The 23492-nt window shown below is 47.6% G+C and overlaps 2 protein-coding genes across 6 annotated transcripts; one reads left to right on the plus strand and one right to left on the minus strand.

Moving 5' to 3' along the window:
* The first annotated feature begins 210 nt into the window (after nucleotides 1–210).
* LOC108028416 (protein melted) lies at nucleotides 211–9207 on the plus strand. Of its 2 annotated transcripts, none has more exons than XM_017100235.2 (10): nucleotides 211–995; nucleotides 5213–5368; nucleotides 5428–5679; nucleotides 5759–6563; nucleotides 6636–7390; nucleotides 7452–7689; nucleotides 7791–7960; nucleotides 8019–8147; nucleotides 8297–8578; nucleotides 8636–9207. In XM_017100235.2, exons 2-10 carry the CDS (start codon nucleotides 5264–5266, stop codon nucleotides 8891–8893), a joined length of 2994 nt encoding a protein of 997 aa, XP_016955724.1. In that variant the 5' UTR covers nucleotides 211–995; nucleotides 5213–5263; the 3' UTR covers nucleotides 8894–9207. The 2 variants fall into 2 exon arrangements, with proteins under 2 accessions (XP_016955724.1, XP_016955725.1); XM_017100236.2 differs by having other exon boundaries at nucleotides 7809–7960.
* Nucleotides 9163–23334, minus strand: LOC108028414 (early endosome antigen 1). Of its 4 annotated transcripts, none has more exons than XM_050886555.1 (8): nucleotides 23199–23334; nucleotides 12066–13968; nucleotides 11698–12007; nucleotides 11344–11641; nucleotides 11072–11281; nucleotides 10841–11012; nucleotides 10151–10372; nucleotides 9163–10089 (listed from the first exon to the last, which is right to left on the minus strand). In XM_050886555.1, exons 2-8 carry the CDS (start codon nucleotides 13947–13949, stop codon nucleotides 9859–9861), a joined length of 3327 nt encoding a protein of 1108 aa, XP_050742512.1. In that variant the 5' UTR covers nucleotides 13950–13968; nucleotides 23199–23334; the 3' UTR covers nucleotides 9163–9858. The 4 variants fall into 4 exon arrangements, with proteins under 4 accessions (XP_050742512.1, XP_016955721.1, XP_016955723.1 ...); XM_017100232.3 differs by having other exon boundaries at nucleotides 9164–10089; nucleotides 22230–23334; XM_017100234.3 differs by lacking the exon at nucleotides 9163–10089 and having other exon boundaries at nucleotides 10361–10492; nucleotides 22230–23334.
* Nucleotides 23335–23492: the final 158 nt, after the last annotated feature.

A 23492-nucleotide genomic window follows, 5' to 3' on the forward strand; every position in this document is an offset into this window, starting at 1 on the left:
CGGTGAGAACTCGGCCGTCGCGGAGAGAGCGCCGGAGAGAGCGATCGTGCAAAACAAACAGGCAAGAGCAGCAACAACAACAACCCGTCGGTGTCGGCCAGTCTGACAATTGGGCCTTTGCTGTTGCTTTTGCCTCTGCCTCTGCTTCTGCCTTGCCATTCCACTGCGCTCAGTTTTGGTTTCGGTTTCGGTTCAGTCTTCATTCGGGCCCAAACGCGTTCGCTTGGCCAGCGCGCTCGTCACTCCGCCGCAGCCCCCTCTCTCACTGCGCCCCCTCGCCAACGCTCTCCTACACGACCGTCGAGTGTGTGCGTGCGCCTGCCTACGTGTGTGCGAGTGTGTGTGTGTGTTAACAAAATGTGATTAGCAAAAATACAAAGAAATCAGGCATTGTGGCTGAAACAACAGTCAACGGCAACAGCAGCGCACATAAATAAAAACAAAATATTATAATAATACACGAAAAGAAGACAAGAGAAAAAAATTAAAAACAGAAATCTTAAAACATATACACGAAATGCGAGAATTTGCATAAAAAGCAATGCGCTGGCGCGGCAACAAAGCACGGCCGTAAAAAAACAAATAACGCCAACGACAATTCTGAATTTTGTGCTTTATCGGCAACAGCAGCAACAATTAAATTAATATTGAACTACACCCAGAGTTAACAAAAGTAGCAGCCATAAAAACAGCACAACACAACAGCAAAGGCAGCAACAACAAAAGCGGCAACAGCAACAACAACAACAACCTGAACGTTGCCTACCTTTTTTACCTTTTCGAGTGTTTTTTGTTTTTGTTGCTGCTGCAAGAGAGATACAGATACAGAGAGGTCCGGAGAGCAGGAACCGCAGACAAAGAGAGCGCCAGATCGGGCTTAACTCCGACTCCGACTCCGACTCCGACTCCGACTTCGCCTCGACCAGTTCCAGTTAACCGATCCGCAGTGATACTGATATGACCAGCTGTCTGCCAGCAGCCACAGATGCAATCCGGTGAGTTTCGCCCATTCACCGTTGCCGCATTCAAATTTCGGACTCAAAGATACAATTTGAATTGTGTACCTCGGGGGTTGTCGATTGAATTTTAGTTTTGGAGTAACTACAACTACATATTATGGGTTGGATAAAGTAGTCATCAGATGCAATCCATAGTATACGGGCACTTTAAAGTGCATTTAATATTATTTCAATGGATATCACATTACAACCTTATTAATGGAGAGGATAAGGTGCCATTAGATACAATCGATAATAAAAGCCGAATTTAACGTTATGCATATCAAAATCATATCATAAGCACTTTTGTGATATTGATTGAGATGGTACCTTTCAAATTTACATGCTCTTTAATTTATTGATATATGATTTAATATATAAGACATCAAGTCTTGATTTTCTGGTTTTTCAATGGATAGAATAATTTTTGTTTAATAAAATGTCTCTCATTTAGAAATGGGTTGGTTCTTTGCAATTAGTTTTGTTCACATCTTATTCATCATACAATATCTTAAATTATTATATGAATGCATGTGAAAACCATGGAAAATTCCTATGACTTCAACGGTATTTTTCAGAACGGAGTTTTTGTTTCAAAACAAGATATTTTATATAGTTATTTCACCAGTTGTGCAGGTAAAATACTAGCCAGGTAGCAACCCCAGAAACCCATTAAAAACTGCCAAAATCAAATTCTACACCAGTATTAGTGGCGGTATTTGTATACTTTCGAGTGAGCCCCTTGTTGTTGTGCTAATTCGCAGCAATTTCTTCGTTCGCGGCCTTTTCATTAATAAGTTTCACGCGCCGCTCATTTTTCAACATACTCGCACTCCTGTCCCCCAAGCACCTCGTCTCTGGATCGGATTACCGTGTTGATGTTGTCTTTACTTTTCGCAGTCCCCAAATACTGGCACAGCGGGACTGGGGGAGCGGGGCGAATAAGTTATTCATTTTTTGCTAATTCGTACATGTAGGTAGTTTCTGGTTTTTAGTAGGGTAGATAACATAATTTAACCGGTGATGCAATGCACTCAAGGAATTGACTGAAAACGTAGATGATTGATTGGCAATTTTCAATATTTGATCAATAAGTTGCTACCAATGTTCATAACATAATAGCCTGTCGATTATAATAAAATATATATTTTAAATATGTAATTGAGGATCAATTCCCGCAAAGTTGGAATTTTTCGTCTAAAAATATAATTGTTGTTTGTTCTTTGATCTATATGCAAGTGCAATAGTTAAAAAAAGTTCAGAAGGGGTTTTATTTTCACATAGCTCTTATTTCCAATAATCTTTCTTCCACTTCTAAGGAAATAATAAGAGCTATCCTATCCTATTACATTCTATATATCCCCGTACAAAGTTAAGTTTGTTCTTAATCGGTACTTAACCCTTGATGACCACATATTTGCCATGACATCTGCAACCCAGATTACGGCCTCCAGACAAATATTTAATCAATCGGAGCCATTCTAGTCACCCAATGTTATAAAGACTGTCTGCGCATGCGTAGCTTTGGCAGAAACAGAAACACAAACGGATTGTTAGAGGCGGTGAGTGGAAAACGAGTTTTCCATCAGCGACTAATACTAGTTAGGTTTTGCGACTGCCCGCCGCCAAAAACTCCTTTCCCTCCGCCGCCGGGCAGACTTTGAGCCGACGTGTAATTGCAGTCGCAAGTTGCAAGTTGCAGGTTGCAGGTTGCAAGTTGCCGTTGGCCGGCTGCCGAGACACTTGACGCTCCTTCTCCGGGCACCTAAGCCAGGTATGACAATGGAATGCACAAACAAGAACCAAACACTTGGCAAGCACGCAATGCGACTCAGCTTCGGAAGAGCGGAATGTCCGCTGGATCGGAATACGTATACGTCCAGTGTGACGGTTATGTGAGCCGGCTGTCCGGCGGCCCGGTTCGCGGAAGCGCCCAACAAGGAGACTTGGAGGCCTTGCCACTTGGTCGGCTGGTCCAGCGGCCCTGGCCAACTGGTAGGGTTACTCATAGCGAAGCATCTCGCCTCTGTCTCCATAGGAAAATTGAGTCATTCGCACGCTCTTATGAAACACAGACAGACTTCTGTAAATCGAACTGCGATCTTGTCACGTTCAAGATCTACGAAATGCGTGCACATCTTACTCACCCCCAGAATATTAGGTAGTTTTGCATCGTCAGGTATTACACATTTCATAAAGCCGGGTTCTGAACGGAACCTTTTGGCTATGAAATATGTAGGATATTTTTGTTCATTTTTATATAATTTTTAGAAAAATTAAAACTGATTCTAACTGATTCTAGCCTAATTACACTTTTTTGATACTATGTTTTCTCCAAGTTTTTAATGGTAAGCCGTAAGACATGTGATAGACCGCAGAACTTTGTTTGAGCCAAAGAAGTTGGACTGTAATAAAGAGGCTTAACGAACTGATATATTTAGTGGCTGTGTTCATTCCGTTTCTGAACTCTGCCATTTTGCGGAGCAGTGCAAATAGAATCTAAGCGGAGAGTTATGGGTCTTTGAATTTTGGCACAGGCGTTGTTTCCACTCTGTCTCCGAGATCTGGAGACCACGGAGCCCCAAAACCCCTCGCCGCCCTGTCCCTCTTCTCGGGCCTCGAGCCCGGGGCTTCGTGTGTATTAACCTGCCGCACCGGTTTTGGTTTATGTTTTAGCCAACGCCATCATCCATTACTTATACCCGAACCCGTACCCCTTTCCGAACCCCTTCTCGTACCCCTGCCCGTTCATATGTGTGTTTCTATTTCTCTTTTAATTTTCTCTCGGGCGCTCAATGTTGCTGCTGCTGCTGCGACTTGTTGCTGCTTCTTTATTTATTTTTTAACCAGTTTTTCTGTTTGTTGTTGGTGCTGCAACCTGAGCGCGAATGAGCCATAAATAACAACAACCACAGCAGCTCAGTCGCTGTCTTCGGTCCTCTGTCCCGGTTTCCAGGAAGCAAATGTCTGTCCGTCGGTTTGTCCGTCGGTTAGTCCGTCCGTCAGTCCGCCTGTCCGCTTGTCCGCCTGTAGAGAGGCCCGAACGCAAACCCAAGCCCAAGCCCAGAGCCAAACCAAACAGTCTGCAATTCGCGTGCAGAGCCGCTGCCTCTTGCCTCTGTGGATTATGCAACTCTTGGTTTTGGTTTTGGTTTTGGTTTTTATTTGAAAATTTAATAACCCGGGCGTTGGCGTTGGCGTCTGCTTCCTTGATGGCGCGACAGCCGCGGGAAATGACTTTTCTGCCAGCTTTTTGGCGCCCACTCGTTTGGCCAGCCAGCAAATTCCCCGGGTGATCCGCTAAGTCGCGGCTAATCCCTTGCCGGAATTTTGCGCATCTAATCAAAAGGCCGCCGTTGTCCGTTGCATTCCACGAATGTGTCGAAAGATGTCGACTGCAAGTTGGTCGAGAATTTACCGGGCTATCAGCGGCACAAACAAGCGGCCAAGTGCAAGTGGGTAAACACAAGCACGGGAAACCCCACGGAAAACAGAGGAGAACCGAATCATTTCGCGGAACTCTGCTGCCTGGCCATACGGTGCAGGTTCTTGGGTAAACAAACTAGCCTGGGCCATTCATGTGGGCCAGAGCCTGCACTCATTGCCAATCATTTGAAGGTTCCATAAAGATATTCGACCCATATTCGGGTGCCATAAAGATAGGTGTTATGGCGTATCATATTTCGCGTGGATTTCTGGTATCTCAAAGTCTATTGTCAAGTGCTTTTATATAAACACAATCACAGGCTGTGCAAGGGCATCTTGCCGAGAGTTTCCAAGATAAGCATCGAGGCAATGCAACAAGTATTTAGTGTCCGCGGAATATCTATATTTGTACAACTATATATGCACTTTCGGGGAACCCGAGAATAGAATCGCTCTGGAACTCTACCCGCGGACTAGTTCGCATTTGCAACTGCCCGGCGATAAGATAAAAAGTGGCTGCCAGAGGCGCCTGAACTTTGGCAATGGGCCAATTCCAAACATGGCAGTGAAAAATGCATAGACTAAAATAAACAAATACATCCGACTAATTCTCAGACGATATAAGTAGTTCCTTGCATTCCAATGGGGTGGGATTTCTTCCTTTGGAAATTTTACCAAATTATTATCCAAAATGCTTGGATTATTATTTCATCTGCCAAATTTGTTTTACATCTCTGAAAATACTTGATAACCCTTTTTAAAACCCAATTATGTGTTGTATTTTTAAGCTGCCCCAGATGATGAAAATTAACCAATCCTGATTGGGAGAAATCTTCAAGATGCACGAACTCTTCAACAAAGTGCTTGCCAAGCGCGATCTCTCTCGAGCCGGAGACCTTTTCTCCGTGCCGGATGCAGATATTGTAGACGATATCACGGAGGTGGTAAGTTAATCCTTATTGTTATCCGAAAATCGAATTTAATTGTATTATTTTCATAATAGCTCTCCGAGATTAGTCCCATCATCTCGCATGCGGACTATGTGAAGAACAACAATGACCAGAGCGTGGTGGAGATCTGTGTGACCAGGGTGCTCTCCTGCATCCGGGAAACCCGCACTGCGGAGCGGTACTGTGCTGCTCTGGTGGATCTCCTGAAGACCTGCCTGCTGTGGAACCTTCAACCCTCGGGAACCACCAAGGAAGAGCCACCCCACGCCAAGATTGCCGCCGACATCATCTCCAGCATTTTTCTGGTAAGATAAAGGTTTTTTATAAAATTATTTTCTATTTATATGACGAAGATTATATATATTTTATTTAAACATCCACTAGAACTATGACAAAAAAGAACTGATGAAAATAGCCCTTCCCGTCGCCGTGCAGTTCCTTCCCAAAGGAAACCGTGAGCTTTCAAGAAACCTGGCCAGCTACTTATCACTGGCAGCCATTGATCACGCCGGCCTGCTGAGTCCCCATACGGAGTCCGTCATGGAGTCGATCCTGTCCGGTAACTACGGCCTCCTCCGAGTACTCTCCCAGGTCTACGAGGTGGCTCCGGAGGCGGTGACGCCTCATGCCCCGCTTCTGATGCCCCTGCTTCCGCAATGTGATCCCCAGGAGAGGATGGCGGTGTTTCAATTGTACCTACTGATTGTGCAAAATTCACCAGAGGTCCTAGAGTCGTGTGTTCCTCAGCTTTGTGGCTTCCTGCTGGACAGCGACACCTCCAGCATCACCATGCAGATCTTGCTGAAGCTATCACAGCACTCGCCCAATCTTCTCGTCGACCACTTTGAGCAGCTGCGACTGGCGGCCAAAACGAATCCGGGAACGATACCACTTTGTGCCCAGATCATGACCAACGCTGGGATCGGTAGCAAGGAGACGGCCCAGCAGGCTCTGGACTTTGTCCTGGAGCACCTGCCCACCCAGGCACTCCTGCAGCAGGAGGCCACTCGCCTCTGCTCCGCCTATCCGGTTTTGTTCACCGACAAGGTCCTGGCCTGTGTGCGGCAGAAGAACGCTGCCCTCAGCTCTCAGCAGGATGTGGGGGGAAATGCCTTGGGCAACAAGACCTCCGGTGGTGTCACCATCGTCAGCTTGAACAGCTCCAGTCCCAGTCCGCCGCTAAAGCCAGGTAGGTGATACTCCTTATTTAATCAATTATTAATCTTAATTAATTATTTATCAACCGAAATACATTTTATAGCTCCCATTGCTGCACCCTCCGTCAATACCACAATCATCCAGCCTCCCAGCGTGCCCAATCCCAGTGCCACGCCCTCGGCACCTCCCGCCTCCGTCTCAGCGCCCATTGCCACCTCCACGCCTGTGTCCGCCGCCACGCCCACTCCCCAGCATGCGGGCTACACGCGGCGGGTGAAACTGGGGGATTCGCGGAGCACTGGTCGCCTGCATCCCGCCAGCAACACGCACCGGAGTGTGACCCGGTTGAATGTGGCCACCGGATCGGTGGGAGGACTCCACAAGAGCATGACCCGGCTGAGCAACTCGCAGATTAACCAGCAACCCGGAGGCAACTCCAACGGGAATGTGGTGGTGCAATCGGGAGCCACGCCGAAAACGCCCACTGCCTTCAGTAATCCGCCCGTGACACCAGTGCCGCCTCTGAGCAACAACGTGGTCATCACTGGGCACAACCGACATGGCATACCCGTGACATCCGGCGGAGTGACTGTGACCACTTCGCCCTCGAAGGTGCGACCCCACTCCCAGGGACCCTCCACGCTGCTCAACTCGAGCACGGTGCTGATGAAGTACAGCACGGATGCACTGAATCAGTCGGTGGGCTCGATCTCCATACCGCAGACCTCGACGGCGGCCAGTTTGCAGCCGGCGCAGACGCAGAATGCGGTGTCCGTGCACCATGCCTCGCCAGCGCTGCCCCAGTCCTCCAGCAATGGTCATGCCAAGTCGGTGATGAAGCTGCCGGTTAATGGAAATGTGAGGATAAACCTTCTAAAAACAAGGAATATTCCTAGATTATTAAAAAAAACCTTTCCAGAGCGAAGTGATTGTCTCGGGACCCACCACCAATGTGGCGCCCCGGCGCAGCGATAACACCAGCAGGACCCTGCTGAACGCCAACAGTGTAATGGACCAGCGGATGAGCACCTTCGAGCCATACCAGATCATGCGCGATCCCGTGCAGCAATTCTGCGAGAAGAACTTTAATTCCATCAAGTCCTATATGGACGAGGTATCGCAGCACTTGCCGCCGCCCACACGGTGCAGCATCGAGGGTAAGTCCTTGAAGGTCCTTTTCCCGCAATCTCTAACTCCTCAACCCCATCCATCCCCCACATAAAAACACTCACACCCCACACACAAACACATCACACAGTTTCCAATGAATTCGCAGAACGTCGGACCAAAAAGGTGGCCAAACTGCACTTTGCCTGCCAGATTCGAGGACCCCATTGCCTCTACTCCAAAACTTGCTTCACGATGCGAACTCGGAACCCCAAGACCTGGATACATATGATGTTCCTGGACTTCCAAGTGCGGCATTTTGTGAGTGCTAGGAATTGTTTAGCTAAATTACATTATGCTGACCCTAAGTTGTTTTTAGGTGAAGGAGAAGTGCGTCCTGAGCACGCGTGAGTCCGGCATCAGCAATCTCAAGAATATCTGGCAGATACTCAAGTGCGAAAACCGCAGCTTCACCGAACTGGTCACCAGCCAGTTTCCTCAGGTCAAGGTGGGTCTATCGCTGTTCGAAGAAAAATATAGGATCTTCAAAAAAGTTTATATACTTAACTAAAGAATATGCAATAACTGGTGTCTAATGTTCCTCTTGCTAAACCGGAATTCCCTTTTCAATAACCAATTTGTAAATTTCCTTTTCAGGACCGCGAGATACTGGTGAACGAGCTGCGCCACTCGGGCTTCCTGGACGTGTTCGAGGTCTCCAAGACGGACAAGTCCAACCCGAACTGCAACGAGCTGGAGTACCAGTGGGGCTGCTTCCTGTGCAACCATCCGGATAAGGCGGTGGGCTTCCTCAACGGCAGCAACCAGCCCATGATCGAGGGCCAGCTGAAGGAGAAGAAGGGCAAGTGGCGACTTTTCCGGCGCTGGCGAACGCGCTACTTCACGCTGTCCGGGGCACATTTGTCCTGCAAGGGATCGGTGAGTAGACAAATTATCCAAGAATCCGAGAAGTAGCTAATTTCCAAAATGTTCCAGAGCGGCGGGGAAAGCATCGATGTGAATCAGATACGATCGGTGAAGGTGTCTCGGGGCGCCCGCAACATTCCCAAGGCCTTCGAGATCTTCACCGCCGACCAGACACTAATACTCAAGCCCAAGGACGGCAAGAACGCCGAGGAGTGGGTGCAGTGCCTCAGCATCGTGGTGGCCCACTCGCAGGCCCGGGACAACCCCACGGCCAAAACGAATAGCTTGCCGGCCCGCAGCATGGGCAGCAGCAAGCCCTCCTTCTAGGACTCTTCTGGGATGCGAAGCCATTCCGAATCAACCCCATGTGAGATTATTTGTAATGTAAAGACAGAGCAACGGCAACACACAAAAGACAAACAGACAAAGGATCGGCGATCTATATACACACACCATATATATACAACATAGCATTATATATTTATATAGATACCATAGACTTATCTAGCGTGTACTTACCATTTCAAGGGATTTCAAAAATTTTGCGAAATTGTTTTTTCATTTATAGTTGATTTTTATACATATGTATTAGTTTATGCTTATTTATTGTACGTGTATTAAACAAACAGCTTGCTTTCGAACTCGAATGCTTAGTTATTTCTCAGTACACGGGGCTTGGCTTAAACTAAACCCCTTTTCACCTCCCCACTAATGACTGAATGGCAAATTGTAGCTGCAATCTTGGCTTTGGCAATGCGGCAAGGAATTGAAGGTGAGCCATATCTCTGGGGATATCAGCGGCGTTTTCTCACAAGCAAAATCTATGCTAAATCTGCTTTGTGATTGGCTTTAAAATTTCTCAACAAATGTGGCCTAATGGAGCTTTCAATTTAGAGGTGCAACTCAACAAAGTTCAACTTAACATTATAGTTAACCCTAGAAATGTTCATAATACTTGGGGGCCGAATTCTTGTTAGCCCATTTAAAATTTAGAAAAAGATTTTTGAGACAAAAAGTATGCAGCATAGAAATTTTTAGTGCTGCTGGGTAGGCTATATAAGCTAAATGCAAAAACCAACTGAATTCTATTACTAGTGGTTCAATTAGTCTAGTTGCCTTGTGGAATGGAATGATTTGTTTAAAATATTATATCTTTTGGACGTGGTTAAAACATCTACATCTGCAGTTTCGCTCAGAGTTGGACGCAAACATTTGTAACTAACTACGTAAAAGTAAACAACGCTCAAGATCTAAAAGTTAACTAGACAATTAACAACAGTTTTTGACACAATTCAAGGCGTGGACACATCACCGTTGGCATTGTGATCCGTTCCATTAGTTTCCAGCAGCCGCGTCCAGTTGGCATTCGTCCTGACCACCTCGATGTCCTGTCGCAGTTGCTGGAGCGTCGGATGCAGCTCCACGGGTAGTCCTGCGTCCAGGATGCGGTACACGTGCTCCAGTTGATTGGCATAGATCCTAAGGCGTTCCACATTGTTGTTATCCTGTTGTGGGGTTTGGACCTGAGGAATATGGGTTTCAGTTGTAAGAACAGGGCACACATGTGAAGATGTATTATCTCACCTGGCTGCCACTGACCATTTCGAGGTAGCCCCTAACACGGGGATCCTTTAGCTGCCCGCCCGCCTGCCACATTTTGAGCAGATTCAGGATTCCCAGGACATCTCCCTGGTCGGAATCCTGGTTGGGCGAGAGCAGGCGCATGGGCGGGAACTCCGTGGTGGGCGACAGCTTCTTGTAGCTGCTGCACAAGGTGCTCAGCGTGCAGATGTCCTCGTTGAGACGCTGGTCAGGATTACCAGATGAAGTGCAGGTGAAGGTGGTGGAGAAGCAGTAGCGTGGTTACATGGTTACTTTAGGGACTCATTTTAAACGAAATAGTGCACTTTTGAACTTGATTTGCGACTGTCGTACCATCGAGATGTCGTTTGATGATGGTCGTTGGATGATTGAGGTGATGATGATTGAAATAAGGTGAAACAAATTATACCGAAGGATCGATCGATCAACAACTACGACTACAGCAGCACAACTCAAGTGGTATAAATAAGCCAGGTAATTTATTCAAAATTAAGACTACAACTAAACTAAACCAAATCAAATAAGGTAAGATCGCTATCGAGATGGGTGTACAACATATGAGAATATATCTGAACGTAAACGTAAAACGATATATAGAAATGTCTTCGAAGGATGCGCAACGCAAAAGTCCGTAAAAAGCTCAGTGGCGGCGATCAAATCTTAAAACCTTACGTCGATCTCGTTGCGATGGCGCTGCATTTCGGCCTTGGCGCCACCGAGATCACTGCCCTTGATCATCAGCTCCTGGGTGGCGTCCATGAGTTCGTCCTGCAGCTTCAGGTTGACGTCCTCCAAGTCTTTTAGTTTCTCCAGCATGTCCTCCTTGTGCTGCTGCAGTTTGTTCCTATAAGATATCGGTTTTTAATAAGTTTATATTTATTAAGAGATCAAGTTAAAACCCACTTGTCCACTATCAATTGCTGTATGCAGTTGTCGTTGTCAAGCTGAACCAGTCTCAAAACCTTGAGCAATTTGGTCACCAAGGTGTCCACCTCTATCACCTGGTCCACCACAGCCTGTGCGGTGCTGTACTCCATCAGCGAGGGCAACTCCGCCAGCTCTGCCAGAGAATCATGGCAACTCAGCTCCTCCGTGTTGCACTGATCTCGGGGACTAAAAAGGATTATAGATTATATTTCGATTATACTTGAAAGGAATCCCCCTTAGAAACTCACTTCATGGGCATGCCGTTGATCTTGTGCATGTGCAGCTCCATTTGCTGGCGGTTGGTGATGGCCTGGGACAACTGCTGCAGGGAGTCATCGCCTCCAGATCCCCCATTTAGATTGTTCTGATGGCTACATTGACTGATGAGCTCCGTGGGCAGCTCTATCTGGGAGATCATCCCCGAGCAGGAGGAGACCATGTTGTGCGAGTGCGAGTCCGGGTGAACCACATCCTCCAACACGTTGTCCATCATCAGCAGGCAGGGTTCCGTCTCGGAGTCCAGCATTTCCGTGGAATCGGAATCGTCTGAGGAATATCATAGTATAAGCTTCAAGTTTTTTAATTACTGATGATAGTACTACCTCCATTTCCGTGTGGCTCATGGCTGGTAGTGCCTGCGGTCACCGCCTGAGCTGATCCCGAACCCAATACATTCCTCTTTCCCGCCTGTCGGAGGGACAATCTCTTTCCGGAATGGGTGGTGGCCTGGCGAATGGCACCGATGACAGCGGCAATGAAGGACTGGTTGCGCTGCGGGGATAAGGAGCCATCACTGGCCAGGACCAGGGTGTGGATGGCGTCGCCAGTGGCTGCAGGACCGATGGGCAGGTCCAGGCCATTGGGCCGCTGGCCGTTCTGAACCTGCTCCGATTCCGCCTGGAAGCGAATGTCCTGGGAAAACAAAATTTAGGTAAAGTTTGGAAACACTACGTATGAGATTACCACCCACCTCCAAGTCCTGCTCGGAAATACTGTAGGAGTAGACCAGCTGCTCCACTAGACCATCCAATCGGGAGTGCAACCCCGAGAGGGCAGTGGATGCTCCAGCCACCGAGGCATTTTGCTGGTGGATCAGCTCCCGCGACTTGTTTTCCAGGGCGGTGAACTTGGTTTGCAGCAGGCGGTTCTCCTGGCGCCGCTGTTCATTGAGCCTCACCAGATGTCGGCACTCATCCCGCAGGACCTTTGCCTCTTCCTCGCGATTGGCCAGCTGAGATTTCACTGCCTGATAGTCTGCCTCCAGATCCCGCAGAGCATCGCATTGGGCGGCCTTCTCGTGCTGCAGGAAATCCTGCAGCTCACTGGACTCCTGTTCGATGGCGGCCTTCTCCTGGATTAGCAGCTGCTGCGTGGCCAGGGATCTCCTCATCTCCTGCTGCAGGGCGCGGCACATGGCCCTTAGCTGACCAATCTCCTGCTGGCGCTCGAAGAGCTCATGGCCACTGATCTGGATCTGGGACTCCAGCATGAGCAGGCTGTCGTGGCCACTGCCATCGCCACTGTCCTCCGAGGTGGGTGTTCCCGCACTGGCACTGACCACCCGGGCCAGCTCCAACATGCCCATCACCCGCTCCGTGTTCAGGTGCAGCTCCTGCTGCATGGCCAGCTTCTCCTCCCGCTCCCGCTGCAGCTTTCCGCTCAGTTGGCGCACCTCCTGACGCAGTTGCTCCAGTTCAAAGTCCCTCTGGTCGGGCTCCGCTTGGGTGCTTTGGTGCCGCTGCTCCACGGCGTCTAGGGCACGGGTTTGCAGTAGACCACCGCCAAGGACCTGCTCCAAATCTTCGCTAGTCAGTGCCGTTTGCACTGCGGTCTCGTGATAGATACGCGTTCTGGGTGTGGCTGGCTGAGGTCTCCTCAGGGAGTTGACCTTGGCTGTGGCTGGAGCCAAGCTTCTGCGACTCGTGGGCACCACCATCACCGAGGAGGTCATGCGGGCATCCACGACAGCGGCACGGCTGATGGAGTTACTCCTGGACAGACGCCCCCCAGTGAGATCCTCCACGGACTGCTGCTTCCGGCGACGTGGTAGTGTACCGCCGGGCGCGGGACTGCCCCTCATTCGATTTGCCGTCACCTCCGGGGTCACTGACATTCCGCGACGAGCTGCTCCTCGATTCGCCGGCCAGCGACCATCGTCCGAGGGGGTTCCCGGCGTCCTGGCCCGGCTCAGCGAGGGGGTTCTCTGCACCTGCGAGAGCCGCTGGACAGACTGCGCCCGATTTAGGGCATTGGGCAGGGTATCCGGTTTCTGGGGGCGTGCTAAGCGGGCCGACGTGGGCGTGGCCGTGGAACTGGGCACTCGAAAGGACGAGGAGGTCGACAGGCGAGACTTGTCCCTGGGCGTTGAGGGTGTGGCTGGTGCTCCCACGGCCAAACTGTTTCTGGGCAAGCTTTCCGCTCTCTTTAGGTTGGCCACTCTACCACGCAGGTGGTCCTTGGCAGGAGTTCCCGTGGGCTCCGGCTCGAACATGGCCACTTTCTTCTTCACGGAACCCGTTCGCCTAGGGGGCGATGTCTTTTCACTGCCCGTTTCACTGGGAGCCTGTGGCACTGTGGTCACTTTCAGCTCGCAGCTGTCGTAGATCTCCTCCAGGCCATTGCTGCTGGTGTAGCCGCCACTGGTGCTGCTCAGTCCGCGCTGCAGGGTGACTCGGGAGTGGCAACAACTGGCCACATCCAGCCCACTGTCGCTGCCGTCGCAGTTGCTCGGGGTCACCACGGATTCACTCAGCTCCAGGCTGCTCATGCCCACAATCAGCTGCTGCTCCTCCAGGCAGACCACTTGCGGCTGTTCCTCCGGTTGCGATGCCATCTCGAAGAGAGTGGCGGACATGGCCGGGCACCCTAGTCCACTGAGGATATTGAAAAAAGGGAAAATAAAGGGAAATTCTGTTCGTCAGAGCACTAAGCAAAATCTGTATTAATATTTAAATCTAAGTTTATAATTTATTTTGAATTACTACATTTTATTTTAGCATTTATAGCACTAGGGTCTTTAATGTTTTGTCCAGCTCGTTAGATTCGATAGCGATATACATTTTCATTTTCCTCCAATTCTTTTCCTCTGTGCAGTGATTCACTTGGGGCGACCCACATTTCGGGAAGCGTATTTTTGGGATTCTGGCATTTCGCACCGGTGCCGATCCCCATTTCCCGCTCCCATTCTCTCGGCAAGCGACACAAACAAGTTGCATGCCACCGACCTTTTCCCGAATGCAAAAATAGGATTTTCGAGTGCAATTCATTTTTTCGGTCAAGTTGCCCGGCACGCAACAGGAACAGATGGACGGTGGACGATGGCTTCGTGACCAGGACAAATCGGGTGGCCCCCAGGCTATGATTGACTTGAACTAGTTCGCAGGAGACTGACATGGCACGAAGTGTGCACCTGGCGACGTCCCAGCGAAGTGGGCCATCGCCTGGGTCTGTCGTAAATAAATTATGAGGAGCATTGTCTCGTGGGGTCGTCATCGTCGAAATATGCTTGAGGTTGCCAGCACACACGGCGCATTTAGGTGGCTGTGGCACGTTGACCCACCTCGCAGACAGCTGTGGGCCATCGTTGCGGCACTTTCCAAATTCGCATCCAATTTGGCATGCCGCATTGTTGTACCACCAGTTCGCACTCTATCACAGCCATCATCATTCTAGTTGACTCACATTGAGATTCATAAAGACCGGGTCATAGATGTTGGCGTTAATTGAAAGTGGCTTTTGGATTTCGGAGGTGAGAACGGTGCTAATAAAAGTGTACTGCCACTTTTCATATAAGGCTATGAAAATAATAACCATTATAATAAAACTAGAGCAAAATGGGAATTTATAATACTCTTTTAACAGGAAAGCTACCTGGTTTTTAAAAATATTTCAACATCCCAAAAATGTATCTGCGAAAGAGTATTAGGGCTTCACCACTTGAAGCTTACAACTTGGTACACATTTCAAGCTTGTTTGGCTTTACATTACAGTCCCGGTTAGACACACGTCATTAGCGTCATGTTTGTTATGCGATCTCCCAGAGATTTGGGCAAATTTCGACGGTTTCATCACGCTGGAGGTGAGTGCGAAGGGAGATCTTAATGAAGTTGCTCCAGTTTCCAGCAAATTGGAAGTTTATTTGAGCCGAACTACCGTACAGACTTGGCCAATTGCCAACCGGTTTGGCAGGAATGCCCTTCGTCCTCCCCTCTAACTGTTTTTGCTTTTTCAATTTCGCTCACCAGCCAGAATGCAAGATCCTGCAAACGACCTTGTTTACGATATGTTAAAGGCTGTCTCGAGCCGTGCCCGCCACTCGGGCCATGCTCGAGTTGACTTTAAAGAGACGTTACAGCCGGCTTGGCTCGTTTTCCTATGCCATCTAGCCATCCAGACAAGACAGCCCCCAAATGAAAACCACTCGAGAGCGCTGATGGGGAAGCCTCCGAGGGCCTCCTCACTGGCCCCCCAGCAGGGTGCTAAAAGAGGCGAGGCGAAGCCATAAACAGTCGCATGTCCACACGGAGATACACACAAAGTATCTGCTGGATACACATTAAGGCGGAGAAGGGAATAGGATGGGAAGCCGGGATTGGGAACGGGAACGGGGACTGCGAATGAAGTTGTCGCCGCTAATCCACAAATCGATTGAAAGGCCATGGCCCTGGCAGTGAAAGATGCAAGTCTGCCGAGATGCCAGGAAAAACACGTTTCTTAAGCTGAGGCTGCGGCTGAGGCCTTATCGAAGTCGAGACTGTCACTATGTCGGTGCCAAGGCGCTTGGCGGAATTGTGTGCATAAACCGGAACTGACGCGGAATTTGTGCACTGGAAAAAATACAATGTGGAAAGTTTACAATCTGAAACAACCAATTTTTTGTTCCTCCATTATATTTGATGTTTGTTTTAGAGTCAGAAAATACACAAATCAAAGTGTAGATTGATATTCTCTATTTTTATAACTTTCAGTTACTTCCTTATCTCTCTGGAAGACGTTGCAAGATGCAACAATGTTTTGGCGAATAATAGTTCAAGGCGAAAGCTTTATAGATACACACTGGTACGAACCCACACTGCGCGGAGAATAGAAACCCTCGAGGGCGATTTCGTCACGGCGCATTAACTCCAATCAATGGGCAAAGTATTCCTCTCCGAGGGCCCACTAATTCGATTAAGGCGCTCGGCAGAGCAAGAATATATAGCGGAGGCAAAGGCACCGGCGACGTCGTGATGTCGCTGACTTGGCCAAGTTAATTGCACTTAGCCGGGTTGTGGGGCTGGGGGAAAGGAAAATGGGAAAAGTTGCAAGAGATGCAAGTGCCACAAGTGGCGCGCTTAACGCTTCGCTCGGCATTAATTGCGGCGTTTGATGTCTCTGATGCGTCTGGCGGCGACTGTCAACGGTCACACACCAATCCCGCCATCTCCCGGAGACATCTTCCATTCGCCGCGGATTAGCAGCCATTCATTGAGCAGAGGCAGAAGGCCTTATCTCAACGGTTTCGCTGATTTTACAGCCCACTCCTGGGAGAGAGTTTGGGATCGTCGAGATAACCTGGATTGAGAAAATGCCTAACAGGTAGTGTGGGTTTTTCCCCAGCATCTTTATCGGAATTTCAGCAGACTGAAAATGAGAGCAGAATTCTGAGACCTGCCGAATTCAATGGCTTATCGCATCTACGTCTGCGGTCAAGCTGTTTTCTGGGAACCGCTCGGCAATTTGTTCTTCAATTATGCATCCCATACAAGCAGATATATGAGCATATGTACTCCAAATCGCATGACAATTCAGAGCAGAATCTGCATAAACAGTGCGTTACAAGGCTATACAGCCATTTATATATATCAAAATAAAACGATGGATCTTTAATAAATGCATTATCTTTCTTTGAATTTTAATGAAATGTTATAATCATATTTTCCCGAATCTCAGGCATATGCATATGATTATTTATGCGATCGCAGTTCCCTGGTCAGTGATTCTGCGCCATATGTTCCGCAGTTTCTTTTTTCAAATTGAAAAGGGGAAATACGAACGTTCACTTGCATAAATTTCTCCTCGCGTTTTATTCCGTCTGTTGTGGCAGTTGCATTGAAAACAATTTATTTCCCCATGCAATGGGTATCTACAGCAATTTATTTTGTGTCGCAGATTGAGCCAGGGGATAAGCGGAACCCCTTTTTCAATGTCCCCTTGCTGGAACTGAAATCCCAGATACTTGCAGCTCGTAGAACTCAATTGGCGGGGCTTCTTTTTGGGAGGGAGTTGGTTCTGGCGATGGCTAATTGATATGGAACCGGGTGTTATGGGATACCCACGTTCTGTGTAACTGCCTTTGAAACAGGTGGTCGTGCGCGGGCGATTGCCACGCCCCGGAGAGGCGGGTCCACTCCCCGAAAAGCGTTTTGTTGTTTGTCAAAGCACTTCCTGTGCCGCCAGCGATCCACGAAACTCAAATGAAGTGAAACATTTGTGCCGCGAATTACAATCGAGTTGCCCCCGGTCGGAGGCCCCTGCCACGCCACACCCCCTTTTTTAGTTGCAGCCCGCATCTGCCGAGCAGCCGAGTCCCTCCTCCCCTCGCCCCACCACAGCCCGCAGCCAAACACCATCCCCTCCGGCCCCCGGTGCAGTTATAATGAGTTGCAGTTGCAAGTTGTGCGCACAGTTTTCGTCTGGGGGACGAACGTCAATTCAAAACTGCGGACACTGAGAAAAAAATATTTTAAAATTCGTGCTTTCAAAACAAAAAAAATCATTAATATATTTTTACCGTTTGGCAGGAATTGAATAAACATCATAATAAATGGTTTTTAAATTTAGAAAATTTTAGTTGTTCATATTTCCTCTAAATGGTATAATTCTTTATATAAATATTTCAAATTATTAAGATAAAACCATTAATCCTTGATCAAATCGATAATATCTTCTGTTTTCTTGATATTCCCAATATTTTCTTATCATCTTTGAAATTTAGATATTATACCAAGATATCTTTACAAAAATAACGCGTCTACAATTGTATCTTTATAAAGAAATAACATATTATCAAATAATTTTTGGAAGAAACAGAGTTTGGTAGAAAGCCCCAGATGGATCCATGATTTTTTAGTTTTAATATATATTGTTGATCAATATTTTTCCCCAGTGCACCGAGTTTATTATTCGTGGAAGGGGCAGGAGTCATGACAGTGGGCAGTGGGGGAAGTCGAAGAACTTTCCGACTCTTCCGGGTTCTTTCCCCCCCGTCGTATCTGGCTTCGCCTATATTTCGGTGTTTTCGTTCCGTATTGCACCTGCCGACTTATCGCGCATTATGCACACAGAGCGGACCAGAAAATTGTAAGCATGATTTTCTAATTTTTAGCTGATTCCCCTGCCTCTGCTTCGCGGCTTTGCTTTTCTTCCTTCGTTTTTCCCAAACAGTTTCAATTTGTTTTGGGGCCAACTCCCCCCGGCCTGGGCGAGTGTTTGGGGTATCAAAGCAACAAGAACCGAAACCGAAAAGGGGCGGGGTACACAGATCTGGGGACGGCAGGGCGTGGCTGGGCCCCACAGCGGTGGCAGCTGGCTATCACGAGCACAGCTTTTGGGGATCGGGAGTATTGGGTATTGGGTAACGGGAACGGGAACGGGCTCACCGGCCCTGGATCAGATATTGGGCAACCATAGTACGAGTGGTCGGCGGTGCAGGAAGAAGCGGCCGACTGGATCGCTCATCGCTTTTGAAGTTTTCAGCGCTCGCCTCTGGTGTGTTGTTGTTGATTTAGACGCCGATGTTGCCTCCACTGTTGTTGTTTTGCCCAGTGCCGTAAACTATAAACAATTTTTGGCGGCTTCTCAGTCAACGGCAACGGCACGCAAAAGTTTCGCTTTGCATTTGCTGGAAAGTTTTTTCGAACAGCAGATTGGGCAATGTAGTGAAAAGTAGGCAACTCCCAAGAGCTTGGAAAAGCAATATAAAACACTTTTGATTTTATTTAAAATAATAATGCCTAAATCGAAGTCAGTAGTTATACGAGTATGTAAAATTCCCGTGCTTGTTGCCATATTTCGATGGTCTTTAAGAATATTTACCATTTCAGTCCTAAGAACATGTGATTCCCAGGAGGGCTCTTCATATCTCTAAACTCTTTTTGCATTTGAAAGGCCCGGTTACTCATGTTTCCCGCATTTTCTAAAAATATCTTTTAATAGGCAGGCTGCGATTGAAATGTGCTCCGCCAATGGAGTCTTTTGTGACAAATGTGCCGCACTTGATTTGCCTCAGATGTGCGGAACTGCCGAGGGCGGAGTATCGTTCGTTGGCCTGGTCCAAATGCGAACCGGAATAGAGCGGCGTAGACCGGAATGGAACGAAATGGCTGTGGCGATGGTGACTAGTACTTCTCCTACCCATTATCCCACTCGCCGCTGCAGCGCTCTCTTTGTGAAACTCTCCGGCTTAATTAACAACCCATTGCGTTGGCAATTACGCCAACTACTAAAATTATTTGTCATACGGCGGAGAAAGTCGGGATTGCGATCTCCATCGCAATGCGCGGATACTTGGCCTATGGCAACGTGGTCTCTTAACAGCTTTGGGTATCAAGAAAATGGCTCTTTACGACATGCCATAATACACATAGTTTTCATAGCAATGCGGGCAAAAGCAATGAGTGGTGTACTTCACGCTCCGCGGAGTTTTTCAGCGGCATGCGCCACACCACACTCTCCGCCGCCGAAAGTGGGTGGTGGGGGCAGGCGGTCTTGACCATTGACCAGCGCCGCTCAGAGTTGAGCTTGACTGGCGGCAATCCATAAAGCCGAGGCAGCAACACAGGGAAATATCAAGCCTATGATATAAAATCAACATTTTCTAAATTCATCATAAAAAGAGGCAGATATGAGTTTACCATTGATTCCAACCTTTTCGGAAATCACCCGATAATATTATTTGTTTGCTATCACTAAGATAAACTCTCGATATGATAACAATATATTTTTGGAACCAGAAATGCCAGCTAGATAAGCGACCCGCTATCCCCTATAAAAAGAGTGCATTGATGACATTTCACTGCGATATCTTTTTACCATATTTCAACTCACATTTTCTTGCAGTGCACAACAGCCGAAAGCGGCACAGACAAAGCGAGTGGCAAGCATCTGGAGACGCCTGAAAGTCTCGCCTGAGAGCCTCGCTCATTGTCAACGCGTGTCTCGAGAGCTTTGGCAAGGTTCCAGGCAGGGTTCCAGAGCCGTTCCCCGAGGCAGCACCTCAGAACCCTCTGAAACGCAATAGCCGACTGCCCATTGTCCGGGGAAAGACGAGATGGGGCTGCAGCCTGAATTCCGCTCTGTTTGCCCTCGTTTATCGTGTTCCAAGGGTTAGCGAATCGACGACCAAGCAAATCTGGCCATTTAACTGACCTTGAAAGCCACCCAGACATGTGCTCGTATCTGAGTCGCCGTTACTGATCATAAACAATGCAAAATTCGGACAAGTTTCAGGGGGCTGAGGGAGTGTCGCCAAAAACAGGCTCGAATCGGAGAGCTGCTAAAATCGCACACTTTAACCACTTGTTTATCATAAATTAATGCCATTGTTATTGGGAACCCGCTAATCGCACATTTATATGCCGGCTATCAGGGGAAATACATTGGAAGTGCACTGGTTATCTTGGGGAGTGGGGCAGCCAGAGTGGTAAGAAGTGCTAAAACGGGAAAGTGCTGATAAATCGGTGGGACGAAAGGCGTGTGGGAAAGCGAAATGTGTCACACGATGTGTGAGGAGGGCTGGTTTCTTACGGCTCTCGGCGGAAACTGCATTAATTGAGCCTTAATTAGCGATTTCCTGAACTCACTCTCCATTAAAGCAGCCCCTCCCCCGCTCCGAGTAACAAATTGTCGCATTATGGAGTAACGGTTGCAATGTCCGCTGCTCCATCGATCGGGCTTATGAATATGGTAAACGCCACTTAAAGAGGCCGGAGTACACAGGGAAAAATTGGACTACACCTGCATCAAGCCCACCTCTATAATACTATATAAATAAAAATTTAATTGTGGTAATTGTAGTAAAGATTAAAAGCCTTTTACGATCTAAAAACTGAGTTGTTCATAAAAAGGCTAATGGCTATCATTACTCGAAAGCAAAAAGGAACTGAGTAGATTTTTGCTGATTTTTTTTCATTGTATCTCTAACGCGAACACGCCATGTTGGCCCCCATTTCGCAGCATAACTTTTTGCAGTGTGTCAAGTTGTGACTGCTTGGATGACTGACTGAATGACGGACTGACATCAAATTGCACTCTTCCTGATTGCTTCGTCGCTTCAAAATCGATTATCGCCGAAGTCATGCAACTGAAATTATATTCATCGCTTGCCCCATGCACAAGCGTACAAAGTTAACGCTGCATAATGAAGCGAGCGACGTGGCTAGGATGCAAAGTCCGGAAGCCCCCAGTCGAGTCGGTCCTGACCTTTTTCATTTCAGCTGAAAACCAAAGCCACACGACGCCAAGACATGAGGCCTGCCACCTCTGACCCGCCACAACCACCCCCTCGACCGCCCTGCAATGTGGTTTCAACTTAAGACGCAGCTCATATTCGATAACCACTTTCTACCCGCCAAAGGCCTACGGTAGGGACTTAATAAGATGAACTACCACATAGGATGTAACCAATTTGGAATGGGCTAATAAAATACCTTGAAATAAACAACATGTCCTTATGGTGTTTTTTATATAATTATAGTTTTTACGGGATCTTAAAAAATTGTCATAGCAAAATAAAAAAAGTCGAATGTCAAAAACATAATTATTATGATCTGATATTATTAAAATACAAGATATAGGTATGATAATATTTCGATAGGCTATTTCCGTATGATGATGAATATTGCCCGATTCTAATAGATGAAATTATAATGTGAAAGAATCTGTGATATTATCCCAATAAGATATCCTTATGATGATGATAATATTGAACGATCCTTATATATGGAAAGGATTTAAGTGTAGCAAATAAGTTTATTATTAGCATTAGTTAGAACAGATTGAAAATGTTTGGAATTTTTTTAAATTTCAAGGAGTGCTATTACAAAGTAAAACTCCTTAAGGTACGCCTTAGTGGGCTACCACTGTAGCTACTCACCCACGGAGTTGGAGTTAAAGGAGGAAAACTGTGCCAGCGGTTGAGGCTGCTGGAGTTCGGTTCGTCGATTCGCTCGTTCGCTGTTTTGTTTGTTTGCTTGTCGAGTTGTTGTTTCGCTGCTCAGTTGTTGTTCCTTCGGTGGGCGACGATGGAAATGTCAGAGGGTCGCGGCATTACGGCCTCCCAGGGCATTCTCTTTTCGGTCTCTGTTGTTTTCCAACGCTGCCCGATAATTCTATTATTGCTCTCGCTCTCTGGGGGGGAGTGCAGAGTTATGGATGGCAATTCGCGGACGGAAATTTGCAAATTTAGCGACTCGCTTCAATTGTGTGCAAATTGAATGCACAAACACAGCGGAGAAGGGAGAGAAATTATCGCCGGTGTTCTCGTTGCCACTCTCTCCCACACGCACACGCACACACAAACACACTGCCTTGCCCGTGACAGCTGCAACAGTGATCACTCAAGGACTCGAACTCGTCCTTTTCGACCGTTCTCCTCCGCTCTTCTCTCTTTGTTCACTTCCCTTTGTTGTTCCGTTTACCTAAGCCAACGGTTTATTTGTGCTGCCAGGACTCGCACGTACACACACAGATACTCAACACTAGCGCACTGCAGCTGGGCTCAAGAGGAAAAATCGATGATGAATCTGCGAATTAAAAGTCCGTAGCGCAACATCGATTAATTTGCTGCAAATGCCAGACTGTCGTTTTAATTTAGTTTTGCAGCCTTGTTTTTTTTCGCAGCTTGAGAGCAAAAAGGCCGCCAGGCTTCGGTGGAAAACCCGTTCCGCGCGCAGGATAGTCGGAAAAGCGAAAATCGAAGAGCGGCTGGGTAAGGAAACGCGCCCACTCTCGAAAAACAACAAGTTTAAATAATAATTAAATCGATAAGTATATTCACTAAATCAGAATATACAACACTATACTTCTTTTAAGTATCCATAATGTTGTTGGCGAAAAAACTCACTATCGCGACGATTTCCTTTTAAGTTCGTTTGAAAAATGTCGGTTCAAATGCCGCAACTCCGCAGGCTTTGAAGGAATATTGATGTTTCTTTAAAAGTATCTTTAAAAGGAACCGAAAACAGCGCGCGCTGCAGCGCTCTCTCGAAAATTACAGAGAGAACTGGGTGCTGGTGGCTTTTATAGACTTTTGAGTCTTTAGAGAAACCGAATAAGTGTAACGAAAAAATACCAAATGCGGGCATTCTCTCAACCTGTTAACTGTCTGTTATATCCACTGTTAGGACTCACCCGCTGT

The sequence above is a fragment of the Drosophila biarmipes genome, chromosome 3L (assembly GCF_025231255.1).
Source record: "Drosophila biarmipes strain raj3 chromosome 3L, RU_DBia_V1.1, whole genome shotgun sequence".
NCBI lineage: Eukaryota > Metazoa > Arthropoda > Insecta > Diptera > Drosophilidae > Drosophila > Drosophila biarmipes.